Consider the following 14,457-nt stretch of genomic DNA (forward strand, 5'->3'; position numbering starts at 1 on the left):
CTGAAAAACATAGACAAAAGTAAATTAGCTAAAAATAATATGACATAAAAAGCCTACCAATATATCTCAAATACTAAAGTATGGCTGACTCAGCTTATTCAAATCCCTCTAGGAAATGGTCATCTGCTTATATTAGCTGCTAATTCAATAAAGGAACATAAGGGGAAAAAATCTTAGAAGAGACTGTTTTCATTTTAAACAAAAGAACTATCATATAATCTCAGAGTTCATCAAAGCTGTAAATCTGACAGTTGTCCACAAGTGGTCTCTGTAGAAATAGCAGCAGTCTATGTTATCTGCAACTTCCTCGTGGGTCTCTTCAGAATATGAAGACTCCCAACACCAAGTACTGCCAGAGCAGTAGTTCAGAGATTGCAGAGCTCTAGCCTAGAGGGAATATTCAGAGCCCTTTTACAGTTCCTGAAGAAAGGGAAGCTCTCCTTTTTCCCCAGTTCTCCCATGGGTGTTCTCCAATGAGGAGATCTTCCCATTTCCATTCCAGCCCAGCTCACCAAGCAAGTATGCCACAAACCCTAACTCTCTGCCACTTAAAACCATCTCCTCAAGGGTAGAACCCTTATGCCCCTCAAAGCACTATTTATATATACTAAACACCAAATCCCCAGGAAAGGCTGCTGAGGGCTTTATGGTTATTAAGGTATATATTTGAGGCTGGTTATGTTAAAAACATTAAAACCTATATCAAAATATAGAAAATAGAGAAAAGAAAAAAAAACCAAAAATTTGAAAAATTCTCTATGAAAAACTATAGCAATTGCACACAAAACTTAGTTCTGAGTAGCAAAGGAAAAGAATTACATAACTGTCACTGCCTGCCAAAAGGAAGTTTATGAGATCATCAAAGAAACCAACTCTCTATGTTAAAAAACAGCAAATTCTAAAAATTAGAAATTAAAAGGAAAAAAAAAAGCAGGGCCTAATGATTAAAAGCCAAGCAGGTGTCTTGTTTTGTTTTGCTTTGTTTTAACCCAAAAAAAGTGTTGAGGAATCCTAAGAAATTATTACTATCCAATCACACAAAAACTGCCAGCAGAGTGCCTGGCATACAGCAAGTTCAAGTACAGAATGAATAATTTCAGATACAAGGAAAAGTTTCCGAAGGACATCTAATGTTGCTCCCCTCTTGTATTCATTTCCTACTTTCCATGAGCCCCTAAATTATCTTTTGGGATCCAGGGGGTCAGAAATAATGGACTCCATCCCAGGCTCCTGAAGTAGAGAGCACGGCCTTGCTATGCCATCAGGGTATTCTATGTCCACTGCCACAGTGACCAGTTCAGGATGGACATGTGCCCTGTGCCAGACTAAAGAGAATAAATATCAGGACTGCTGTTGCTGGGAATGCTAGGACCAAGGCATGCTCTCTTGCCCTGGACAGTGTGGTATATACATGTGAATCTGGGAACTGTTAAAATTTGATAAAAGCCCAAACACAGAGGAGAGCAGAGCCTAAAGAAATGCAACAAAATGGAACTGAAGCCCCAGTGAAACCATGAATCTTTTGGTCAATCCGTACCCTAAGCCCGCTCTATTTCTGGGCTCGTCACTTACAAAAATCAATTACTATTTAATTCCATTTGAATAGGTTTTCTGTTACTTGCAACTGAAAATATCTTAATTGATAAAAAGGAGAATGTGGAGCAAGGTTTCAAAAGATCGGAGGAACATAATTTGATGGATAAGAAGGAAAAAAATCTGCCAGGGCTCTGAGGATGTGGAGAAGAATGTATCAGGCTAGTGTTCACTGCTTGTCTACCCAACACATCCTTTTATTTCAGGGTAAATGAAATTCTTGTATTTTTTAAATGTATGAATACATGCACTTCATAGTCTATTCTCTGGTACTTTAATTTTTTTTTTTTTTTTTGAGATACATCATAGGCTTCGAAGCATTACTTTATAAATTAAGAGGTTTTTTAAAAACAGAAGACAAACAAAAAACTAGTCTTATGGTTGAGAGTAAGAAAGACATTAGAAACACAGTATGAATGGCAGAAAAGGGGGTAACAGCAAACATACCTTGGAACAGCTCCTAAAACAATGAGGTTGGCTTTTTGCTTGTTGTTGCCAATTACAGCATTTTTCATGTCTCTGAATTTAGGGGAAGAGAAAAGGGTAAAGTATGTTGAGACATCACAGAAAAATCAAAGATCAATTCTACTTTATCTTTATTATACAACATCTTGGATGGCAAGTACAGAAGTTAGTGATAAAGTCAAAACATTGACCTTTTTCACCTGGAATGCCAAAGAGAAGGAACAGGGATAGGTGCTAAGTAGACATAGGGGCTATATAACAGGGGGATGGGTGGTAGAGTGCGGGAAGGTGAGAGATATCCTGAATACTGGCAACAGGCTTCCAATACAGAGATTTGAGTTTTTTTCTAAAAAGGCCACCAGTCTTCTGAATATAAAAAAATACAGGATACCTGCTCAATACCAGCTCTGGGAGTGGGGAGTATAAGCAACCAACCCATAGTATATATTTGATCTTGCTTCAAGGACCATAGCTTTGCTCATTCACTTTTTTTCTGACTTCCTTAGAGTATTTTTTATGATTTCATTTTATCTTCTTTATTATCTAATTACCTGTACCTCTTTGGGTTTTTTGTTTGTTTTTAGTGGTTGCTTCAGAGTTTTCAGTATGCGTCTTCTAACTGATAGTCAATCTTCAAGTGATATTCCATTTCACATGTATTGTAAGAGACTTGAAAGAGTATACTTCCGGTTTCCCATCTGATCTTTGTACTGCTATCATATAGTTTATTTTTAAATGAGTTGAAACAACGTAATGCAGTAAATCTTTACAGGAGATTGTAAAGAAAAAAAAATCTTCTTTATATTTCTCACATATTCACCAGTATTTTTATTCTGGATACACACAGAAATATTTACCTTACCAGGAGTAAAACCCTATCCCACACTAAGATTATCCCTATCAATGATTCATCAGCTCCCAAATGTGTGGCTGATCCCAAAGAACAAGTGGAGAAAAATAAAGAGCTCAAAAAAGGGGAAAAAAAAAATCAAAACCCAGAACTACTATTAAAATGTTTTAAAAACACCCTCATTGGCCAGTAGTGCTGTCTTAATAACACCAGAACACCATGAAGTTCTATATAGTAGTGGGTCTCAAAGGGAAGGGGGCACTACTACTTACAGGGGCATTTCAGAAGTTTATTGGGAGTCAGGAAATTTCTGACTATGGTTTTACAAATGAGCAGAAAGCATTTTTTGTACAGTTTTATAGAAAACTGAAATTTTTAGTATTGTGTCTTGAAAATCAAAGAGACAATATGATTTTTATCAAAAGTTATTCATTTTGGAAAGTCACATCACAACACAGTGGTATTCATGATATGTGACATCAACACCACACACCTATGTCAGTCTGCATTTGCAGCTCTTACAGTCACACTACTTAAGTTTTCTAGTATAGTTATGCCCAAGCATTCACTTGAAATATTATAAATTATGTTCTGTTTATTTTTACTTTATCTTACAGGCAGGGAAAGTATTACATTATGTTTATAAATAGGATATATTATTATGAACTTAACTTCAGGATAGTACAAGGGATTTTACAAATATTTATAAGGGGATGTTAGGACTGATGGTGTTAAGACCATAGCCTCCAAGTTCTTAGCTCACCCATTCCTGCCATATCCCAAAATAAGATCCCCAAGATATACATCCAATATCTCCTCTTTAGGGGGCAGAGCTCTGTAACACATAGGGAGTTTTTTGCCAACCCTGAAAGTTACAATCCTGAAAAAGTTCTACAGTCAGCCAGAACATGATCTTGTAGAAATCAGGAAGTTGGGGAAAAACAAAAAGAAAAGTTCTTTTAAAAAACCAGCAAATAAGTACTATAGTTGGCATATATTTCCAATACCAACCAGATTCATTGGCATTAAAAACCCGGCTGCTGCTGCATTAAAAAATTAAAATAAATAAATAAAAATTAAAAAACAAAAAATTAAAATCAAAAATAAAAATTAATTAATTAATTAAAAACCCTGGTAATAATTAAATCTTCACTTCAATCACTTTCTTCAATAATTGCAGGAAAAACTCTACCATGATATAGTGATCTACTGAAAGCAGATTCTCTCCACAAGTTTTTGATTAGCAAATACTGTAACTGCCGGGTGGTCATTTCTTTCATTATCTCAGTGCCTGGTGGAGGTTCCCCTTACCCCCACCTCCACCCAGGAGCTTGATTGATCTTTCCTTCTGAATGACCCCTCAGATCTTCCATATGTTTATAAAGGATAAATAGCAATCTTCTTTTCTTTATTGGTATCAACTTAAATGACGCTTACTGCAGTTTTTTCCAAATTCTGATACATGATTATAAAATCGTATGACATTGTATGATATCAAAGCCTCAGTTAGTTGGTGAGAGATTGCGCATCTAGGCTCCTGCCTCTTATGGATGCCTACTGTTTTCTTCTTAAAAGGCTTATTTCCTAATCTACAGTTTATAGTCCCTAACCTAGCAGCTTGTCATTTACTTTCATCACTTCCCTACTCTTAATATGCAACGATGCCGTTCTGCCTATACTAATGTAGCCCATTCATTTGTCCAGCAGCTATCTACTGAGAGCCTATTATTCTGTGCCAGGTGTGATTCTGAGTGCTCTCTCTATCCTGGAGCTCCCATCCCCTATATTGTCCCAGATTTCTCTCCCTTCTAAACTAGGTTGAAATGAGATGTCCTCAACATTACTTTCTGAACCCATTCCAGATACCTAAAACCATGCCAAAGTAAATAGACAAAACAAACAAAAAAACTTCCAAAACCAATTTTCCAGTTCTCTTACTAGTTTACAAAAAGGACATGAAAGGCAATCAATGGCTATATAGTAAATACTAATTAAAGAGAACACAACTAACAAAATGGACCAGAGTCTAAAGAAAAAAAATTATTGTTCTGGCACTAAAAAGTAAAATATCCCTACACTAGATAAGGAAAAAAGATGTTAACACCCAATAAATAAATTCTATTCAGTTACTGTAAAGGGATGCTGGCAGATCATTTCTATGAAACAGTTAAATCAAGAGATAATTATCACATATATCCATTTTTACCAGACCTAAGCACATTAATGGCTGGATAAAGGGAATCAATTTCAGAGTTAGCAAGGACTCAACATTCCCCTAGCAGATGAAGTTTCTTTCAGTTCCTAGAGTAGTTCTTCTCTCTTTGTCCGCTCCTTACCTCCTTCCTCATACCTTTCCCTGGCTAACTTTATCTATCCTTCAGTTCTGAGTTTAGATGTCAATGTCACTTCCTCCAAGAATTCTGTGACACTCCCAGGTCACAGAATTCTGTGGCACCCCTTAGGTGCCATCCATCATAGCACACTCATCACTTTGTTAGAATAGAAGTCTCCCCATGAGAAGGCAGGAAAGCCAGTCTGATCTGGAAAATTCAGAGAAGTTACTATCAATGGATCATTAAGAAAACTGATTCCAAAAAAACTCAACCACTTGGAAATCCATATTTTTGTAATATGCAAACTTATAACTGTCATCTAAATGAGAGCAACAACAAAAGTTTGCAAGAATTATATATTACCTTACAGTCTATAATTTATATATTATCTTAAAGTTTATAAAGCATTTCTTATTCACTATTTTATTTAATCTTTATCACAACCTTGAGTAGTATTAACCTCATTTCACAGATGAGGAAGCCAAGACTCAGGTTAGGGACTTCTTTCAGAGCCTGACTGACTTTGAATGACACAGCTAGTCTCAAACCACATCTTTTATGCCAAGGGTTCTATTGCCTCCAGCATATGAGACATTTACAACAAATTGACTGAAAAGACAAAATAATTTGGTAAATATATTTCCTTTTTCCTCCTGTGTTTCAATTTTACCTTTTTATAGAAAGTAAAAGCTTTTCTAATTTTTAGTCAAAGACATCTTTTCCCAGCAAGTCAAAGGGATGTAATATCATGTCTACCAATTCAACACTTAGTTTCTGAACTCAGTAATGTGCTAGGCTCTATGAATGAAACTAACATATTACACAATGGAATGCCTGATTTGAAGAGTTCACAATTCACTTGGGGAGGCAAAAAAATATATAAACAACCTAAGACAATGCTCTAAAATAAAAAAATGAGAGCTTATAGTGTTGAGAAAAGTAGATACTAAAGAAGCTTAACAGGTTTTGAAGCAATAGCAGGAACTAATTTGAACCTTAAAAAGTGGTCAGAATTTGGATAAGTTGGATGGGGATGGCAAAAGAAAAAAAAACATTCATAGATGATAGTATTGAAAATGAATATGGCTGTTTTTGGGGCCAGTAAGAGGAGTCTGGATTAAAAAGAAGGTTCACTTTAGGAGGCATGTAATACAAAATTAGAAATGTGATGATAGGAAGAAAAGACAAACTGAAGAGGGATGGATTAAGGAACATGTTTTTGAGCATAGAAAGGACACGAAGGAAGCAGAACTAAGGCTGACTGTGGAATAGATTGGAATGTAGATAATACTCCAGTCAAGAGGGGCAGCTAAATGACTAACGGCCCTAATTGTGCTCTCAAAACTCGTGCTTATAACTTTCATACCATTCATTAATTATAGAGGACTGTCTTTCTAAGTTATCTGACTCTTCCATTAGACTATTGGATCCTTCAGAGCACTTACTACTAAATCATTCACCCTTATATACCCTCACACTTGGCACTTGGCAGGTACTCAACAAAAGTTTGTTAAAGGAACTGAGCAATCCATCCAGGTATCTGGTAATATGAGATGGTGAGCAAAACTAAGAGACAAAGTAAACACTGTTTTACTGTGGTAATCAACACTCATGCATTACACTTTGCTAGTAAAATAGTAGAAAAAAGTGTAAAAAAAAAAAAAAAGAACTGGGATCTAGAGCTGCAGGAGAAACAAAGTTTCACTCAATCAATATGAGCTTATTGATTCCTAAACAGTCAAAACAGCATAAATTTTAACTGAAACTCTAAATCACCTAAAAGCAGAAAATTATCTTTAAAATCTTTAAAGTATTGAAGGTTGGAGTTCCAAGCCAAAGATAAATTGTATCATTTTCATTTGGAGTCAGTATTACCTGAAGAAGCTCTTATATGGAATACCGTACATTCATTTTCAGTCTAAATGGTGTGAAGTAGTCAAAAAGTATACTTGATAGTGGAAACTACAATCTGAGTATAAAATTTGACCTACTTACGTAAAATTACTGCTCATAAGATATTCATTGGTAAATTAGGAAGAAAATGCATATTTCTGGGTAGCTAGAATAAGGCAACATGGTAAACAAATTGGTTTACCCTGGTTTATAAACACGGTTACAAAATTATTTGGACTTTGAAAAGTATAACATATTCACTGCTCCATTCCTGTAATTATAATTATTATGCTGTCCTTTTTGGAGAATGCAACATCCAAATATCCAAGTAAAATAAACTTTCTATTATCCAGCATGGTTAGAGATTCATAGTTCAATTAAAGTTACCATTGCCATATGTGAAAAGTCAATTTTAAAAGAATTAGATAATGATGATCTATTATTCAAACAAAGCTAATTTTAACATAAGGCTTTGATTCAGGAGGCACATAAGAAATTTATAACACACTTCAGCTCAAGTCTACTTAGGAATTTACTGTGCATCATGACAATGTAAAAACTGAAAGAACTACGTGTGGCAGCAATTTACTTCATTCTTATAAACAAATTACCCTATAGTGTACATTTCTGAAATATATGTAGTTTTAGATACAATTCTGATATATATATAAAATCATGACAAATTTATTGTAAATTATACTTAACCTTCATTCAATAGCATCTTTGGCTCCTTAATGACGATAAATGAATACACAATCTTGAAAATTAAATACTGGCTCAGAAATTAGCATAGTTGTATTTCCCCAACATATGATTACTAATCACTTTACATTTTCCAAAAATGAAGATGTGTGCAATACTTTTACAGCACATTAATAAATATTTTCTATATATTTAATCATTACAAAGAATATTTTAAAATGTGAGAACATTATGTAACAATATGGCAGTATACAGTTCAGAGATATTTACAATATGAAGAGATTTATACACATATGCATTTACACATATATGCACATAAGCAGCTATTCTTGATGTTCAAAGTTAATACCCACCTTACATACATGGCGCTCACTGCCCCACCCTACCTCCACCCCCCACAAGCAGTTTATCTGTCTCTCTAAAGACTGTGTCAGTTTGATTTAATAATTCCTGGAGAATCTTTCACTTTTTAAACCATATTCTCTGACTGAATTCTGTCTCAGAATACATGATTTTCAAGAACCAAAGTCACTTCACTTCATTTTAAGGTCATCTTAGTATATACGTTTATCCATAACACTTTGTAAAGTAACTGATTAAAAGTATTAGGGGAGAATATCAAGAAAAAAATTATATTTCTGTTTTAGGATATTTTTTTGGAAGTATCCTAAAATTTGACACTTTAATTTAAAAGTTCTCAAAAACCAAAGACTTCCTTTTTATGGGAGATAATATTTTTAGCTCATGCAAGAAAATGGAACCTATCTATATTCTGCTAAAATAAGAAGCACATAATATTCTGGAACCAGAAAACCAAGTACACATTAACAAAATAAACTCCTATTGTCAGTACATTAAACTACTTCAGAAGACACTTTTTAGACATGGATACTTGGTGAGAACCATACAACAGTTCTACAACACCCACAATTACCTGAGTTCACCAGAAGATGTCTAGACCAGCTTTCTGATTCTACTCAGCTTTGAAACTGCAAAGCCAGTCGTGTTCACTTACATCATCCGTCTTTCAACAAAACCGAGCCATACAGGGATATCTGCTGATCTTTTCACTCAGAAACACTAATGTAAAACCCAGATCAGGTGCTCTAATTCTGACACACTCAAAAACCAGTGTTTAAGTAGCTTTGGCTCACAATCTATAAAAACAGTTGTTCTTTTTCAATGAGATTTAACATGGTTGAACCAACACCATAGTAGTTTCACCAGAAAAATTCTGCAATGATTTTTTTAAAGTCACACATAAACCTCCACACAAGAGAAAGCTCAGAATATGCAAATGCAGGATAGCTAATTTGATATATCTACCCTCTATTGTGGTTGCAAAGGTCAAGTTTATGACCTCCTAGTGACTTCCCTCCTCTCTCTGCTCATACCTTATTCATATCTAATGATTTTATATCCACTAATGGATTTGAAATTGCTCTCTTAAAGGAAGTTTAGGACTCTGATTCTCTGTCCAAACCACTGACACAACAGAACCATTCAAGTTATGCTCAATATCGTTCTACTAACAAAAAAAGTTACTTCTGGATAACTCCCCACCCTTCAAAAACTGAAAATAAAGAGCTCTGATGCTTAATAAGATTTTTCAACAAAGGAATTCTCACTGCCTAGGTAAAATGGTCCTTTAAGGTGACAAAGAAGTTCCCCTAAATTTTACAGGTAGGGGATGCGCAGATTAGTAACAGACCATGATGAAAACTTACTTTTAATTTCTTCAACTTTGTCTTTCCTGCTAATACAGTGTGTTTTATATTCACAATCTTTATTGAGAAAAATCAAATGTAATATAGCCAGAAAGATGATAAAACTCTGGTTAGCTTATAGCTAAACTAGTTGTCAATTCTTTTGTTTCTCCAATTTGGATATTTGGGATTCAAAGCTGATAACTTCAGCTTCTGTCTTTTCCTTTCCAAAGATTAGTAGATTACCTTTGTTTATTTATACTCTGTGGCCACTTCTCTTCCATCCACCTATTTTTAGTATAGTAATAGTCTCTATGTGACTCAATGGTGACTATGTAATGTGTATAAAAAGGAAAGAATTGGTCAACTATCTTTTCCCAAACATCATTTTGATTCCCTTTTTCCTCAATCAATATTGTATTGTTCTAATATTAGACAAAATTATTTATAAGTAAACAATATATTAAAAATACAGTTCACTTTTCTTTCTCTTCATCGTGTATAATTAAGATTGCTACAAAGGAGAGGCTAGGCCTCCCTATGGTTGTGCCTAAGAGCCTCCTCCCGAATGCCTCTTTGTTGCTCAGATGTGGCCCACTCTCTCTGGCTAAGCCAACTTGAAAGGTGAAATCACTGCCCTCCCCTCTACGTGGGATCAGAACACCCAGGGGAGTGAATCTCCCTGGCAACGTGGAATATGACTCCCGGGGAGGAATGTAGACCCGGCATCGTGGGACGGAGAACATCTTCTTGACCAAAAGGGGGATGTGAAAGGAAATGAAATAAGCTTCAGTGGCAGAGAGATTCCAAAAGGAGCCGAGAGGTCACTCTGGTGGGCACTCTTACGCACACTTTAGACAACCCTTTTTAGGTTCCAAAGAACTGGGGTAGCTGGTGGTGGATACCTGAAACTATCAAACTACAACCCAGAACCCATGAATCTCGAAGACAGTTGTATAAAAATATAGCTTATGAGGGGTGACAATGGGATTGGGAAAGCCATAAGGACCACACTCCACTATGTCTAGGTTATGGATGGATGAGTAGAAAAATAGGGGAAGGAAACAAACAGACAAAGGTACCCAGTGTTCTTTTTTACTTCAATTGCTCTTTTTCACTCTAATTATTATTCTTGTTATTTTTGTGTGTGTGCTAATGAAGGTGTCAGGGATTGATTTAGGTGATGAATGTACAACTATGTAACGGTACTGTAAACAATCGAAAGTACGATTTGTTTTGTATGACTGCGTGGTATGTGAATATATCTCCAATAAAATGAAGATTAAAAAAAAAAATCATTGCTACCAATGTTTGCAATGTGAAAAAAAAAAAAAAAAAAAGATTGCTAGAAACTGATGACCATTTGGCTAAATGAATACCAAACCTAGTATTTCCAAAGAACTACTCTCCTTTGCCCCTCAAGAACAAAAGGGCAAGACATGCCTCAGGGTTCCAAACCCTATAGAAGTTGGCTGGCAAGGAAAACCACAAAGATAGTGGCCTATCCTAACGGATAAGAGCAGCTCCCATTTATTTCTAAAATTAGAGACAAAGTAAAACAGCTATCAGTAGACAAAGTATAAACTACCCCAGAGATACTCAAATCAAAACTGCAAAACAGTCCCTTTCTTTTGCCCCTCCCTTTCCTCATCTTCTATTTATTGGTATTCTTTCCCCACTGCACCAAAAATACAGAATGTCATCAAACTGCCCCAAATCCTCCCTCGCACCTTTTTGTCCTGCAGCTCAGTAAGTGACTCATGCACCCAAACCAATTCTTTCAGGAAGGAATAAACCAGGTTAGAAGTGTAGTTTGTGACACATGTACAGAATTATCTGATGTGCTTATGAAAAAACGCAGATCCCCAGACCTTCCTCAGATCTACTAAATCTGAAGCATTTTGACAACTATTACTAAAAATCCTAAATGTATCTGCATTTTAAAAGAGAGACTTATTCATAAGGAAAAGGAAATACAGAATGTAAGCTTTGTATCATTGTTGAATATCTTGTACTTCTTAGCTGCGCTTAATGGGACTGCATAAAAGAATGTTCTTATTCATGGGAAGTGTATATGTGAATTACAGTGTTTGTTCAAGGGTGTGAGCAGCTAGCTCTCATATGTTTGGAAGACAGAGCAATAGATGATGGATGATAGATAGGGAGGGAGGGAAGGAAATAGCGATGTGACAGCATGTTAAAGTTGGTGGATTGGGCTATCGAGGGGGGGGTCAGGTACGATGGAATTCTGTGTGTGGGGTTAGTATTGTTTTTGCAACTGTTCCTATAACTTTGAATTTATTTCAAAACAAAAAAAAAAAAGAGAGAGAGAGTCTTATTAATTAAATAAATCTCCAAACTTTCAGTGACAAACTTCAGAAAAGAATTAGGTCAGAAAGAATAAATATTTCTGTCTGTGAGAAAAGAAACTACCAAATCACACTATGCATACATCCATAAGGCCAGCTCTGCTCTGAAATCAAGTGAAAAGATTTTGGGTGATCTGTCCCTTTCAAACTATAAAAAGATCTTAATTTTGGTATTATAAGTAGCAATCACATTTACTGGAAAATAAGTTATCACCTGCATTTTCCTTCTTGTCTGAGTGAAGAATTCTAGCCCCTCTAGCTCTTCTCCTTGAGTTTAAATTGTTTTATCCGTTTGATATCTTCTATTCATTTTCCTCTCTCTGAAAAGAATCTTTTCTTGAAGTTGCTTTAAATTAGGGCCAATACAAAGGGTAAACTGACTGTGTTCAAACTTCAACTTCCATGTGGGACCAAGTGAAGAGATGTTTATGTGGTGTAGGATCTATATTTTCTAAACAATATAACTTCTACAGTCAGTTTGTTCAAACACTATAATTACATGGAACTTTGAATAGGAAGTGAGCTATGGGAGGTCTGTATAGATTAGAATGAAATAGCAACACATCCTAAAGTAATTTGGGTGGAGAATAAAAATATATTCGGGGTCCCCCTGTAGAGCTGGGGGAGGATGCAGAAGTGTTGGACTTCCTCACCTGGATTGCTGCTGATGTTCTCACCACATTGGGGACTGACGGCTTCATGTGCTGAGCCCTCCGTCTTGGGGCTGGCCCCTATGAAGCTTATTGCTGCAAGGAGAGGCTAAATCTGCTTATAATTGTGTTTAAGAGTCTCCCCGAGTGCCTCTTTGTTGCTCAGATGTGGCCCTCTCTCTCTAACTAAGCCACCTTGGCGGGTGATCTCGCCGCCCTCCTCCCTATGTGGGATCTGACTCCCAGGGGTGTAAATCTCCCTGGCAACGCAGGATATGACTCCCAGGGATGAATCTGGATCCAGCATCATGGGATTGAGAACATCTTCTTGACCAAAAGGGGGATGTAAAATGAAACAAAATAAAGCTTCAGTGGCTGAGAGATTTCAAATGGAGTCAAGAGGTCACTCTGGTGGACATTCTTACGCACTACATAGATAACACTTTTTAGGTTTTAATATATTGGAATAGCTAGAAGGAAACACCTGAAACTACCAAACTCCAACCCAGTAGCCTTGACTCATGAAGACAATTGAATAACAATGTAGCTTACAAGGGATGACAGCGTGATTGTGAAAACCCTGTGGATCGCACTCCCTTTATCCAGTGTATGATGGATGAATAGAAAAATGGGGACAAATCCAAATGAAAAAATGGGTGGGATGGGGGGTAATTTGGGTGTTCTTTTTTACTTTTATCTTTTATTCTTATTCTGATTCTTCCTGGTGTTAAGGAAAATGTTCAAATTAGATTGTGGTGATGAATGCACAACTATAAGATGGTGAACAGTTGATTGTACACCATGGATAATTATACGGTATGTGAATATATCTCAATAAAACTGAACTAAAAAAATTAGGGCCAATAATAACTTAGGTGCCAACTGGTGGGTATCCACAGTATACAAGGCACTGAATTTTATATTTCAGATTTAATTCTCATGAGAACCTGGAAATATGGGCAGTATTATTCTCCCCTTACAGAGCACGATGTTGAGCCTCAGGGGAATTAAGTAAGTTGGGCCAAGCACACAGCTAGGAAGACCCCACTAGGAAATGTCAGAACTAGGAACTAAATCTATTTTTGTCCAACTCTGAAGTCCATGTTTTTCCCATTTTACCATCCCTTCACAAAAACAACCTTTCTTATCTATCTGGCTGATAGCTAAGTTTCTCGGATGTTTAATTTTTTAAGAGGCACTAAGGCTATCAACCTACACCTTAACTGCTTTGTAATAATACACTCTTCTTGTTACTGCAAAGGAGATGCTAAGCTTATTTATAATTGTGCCAAAGAGTCATCCCCTGAGAATCCTTTTGTTGCTCAGATGTGGCCTCTGTATCTAAGCCAACTCTGTAGGTAAAACTCAATGCTCTCTTCCCTCCATGGGAAATGACTCCCAGGGATGAACCTGGATCCAGTATTGTAGGATTGAGAAAGCCTTCTGGACTAAAAGAGGGACGAGAAATCAAACAAAATAAAGTTTTAGTGGCTGAGAGATTTAAATGAAGTCAAGAGGTCATTCTGGAGGTTATTCTTATGCATTATGTAGACATCCCTTTTCAGTTTTTAGTATATTAGAATAGCTAAAAGGAAATGCCTGAAACTGCTGAACTGCAACCCAATACCTTTGATTCTTGAAGACGATCGTACAACTATTAGCTTACACAGTGTGGCCATGTGATTGTGAAAACCTTGTGGCTCACACTCCCTTTATTCACTGTATGGGGACAAAAAGTAAATTAGTAATGGGGGGAAGGAGGGGTAGGTATGAGATGATTTGGGTGTTGTTTTTTTACTTTTATTTTTATTCTTATTTGTATTTTTATTTTTTTGGAGTAATGAAAATGTTCAAAACTTGATTGTGGTGAAGAATGCAAAACTATATGATGATACT

At 36.1% G+C, this 14,457-nt stretch overlaps 1 protein-coding gene across 3 annotated transcripts in view; it reads right to left on the reverse strand.

The window, feature by feature from the left end:
* ARMC8 (armadillo repeat containing 8) overlaps positions 1-14,457 on the reverse strand; it is a 117,965-nt gene that overhangs the window by 81,921 nt on the left and 21,587 nt on the right. For all 3 annotated transcript variants that reach the window (XM_037844224.1, XM_037844234.1, XM_037844217.1), the window contains one exon: positions 2,041-2,112. In XM_037844224.1, the coding sequence (XP_037700152.1) occupies positions 2,041-2,108 (68 nt within the window). In that variant the 5' untranslated portion in view covers positions 2,109-2,112. The remainder of the gene's footprint in view (positions 1-2,040; positions 2,113-14,457) is intronic.

Source organism: Choloepus didactylus, chromosome 1 (genome assembly GCF_015220235.1).
Source record: "Choloepus didactylus isolate mChoDid1 chromosome 1, mChoDid1.pri, whole genome shotgun sequence".
NCBI classification, from domain to species: Eukaryota; Metazoa; Chordata; class Mammalia; order Pilosa; family Megalonychidae; genus Choloepus; species Choloepus didactylus.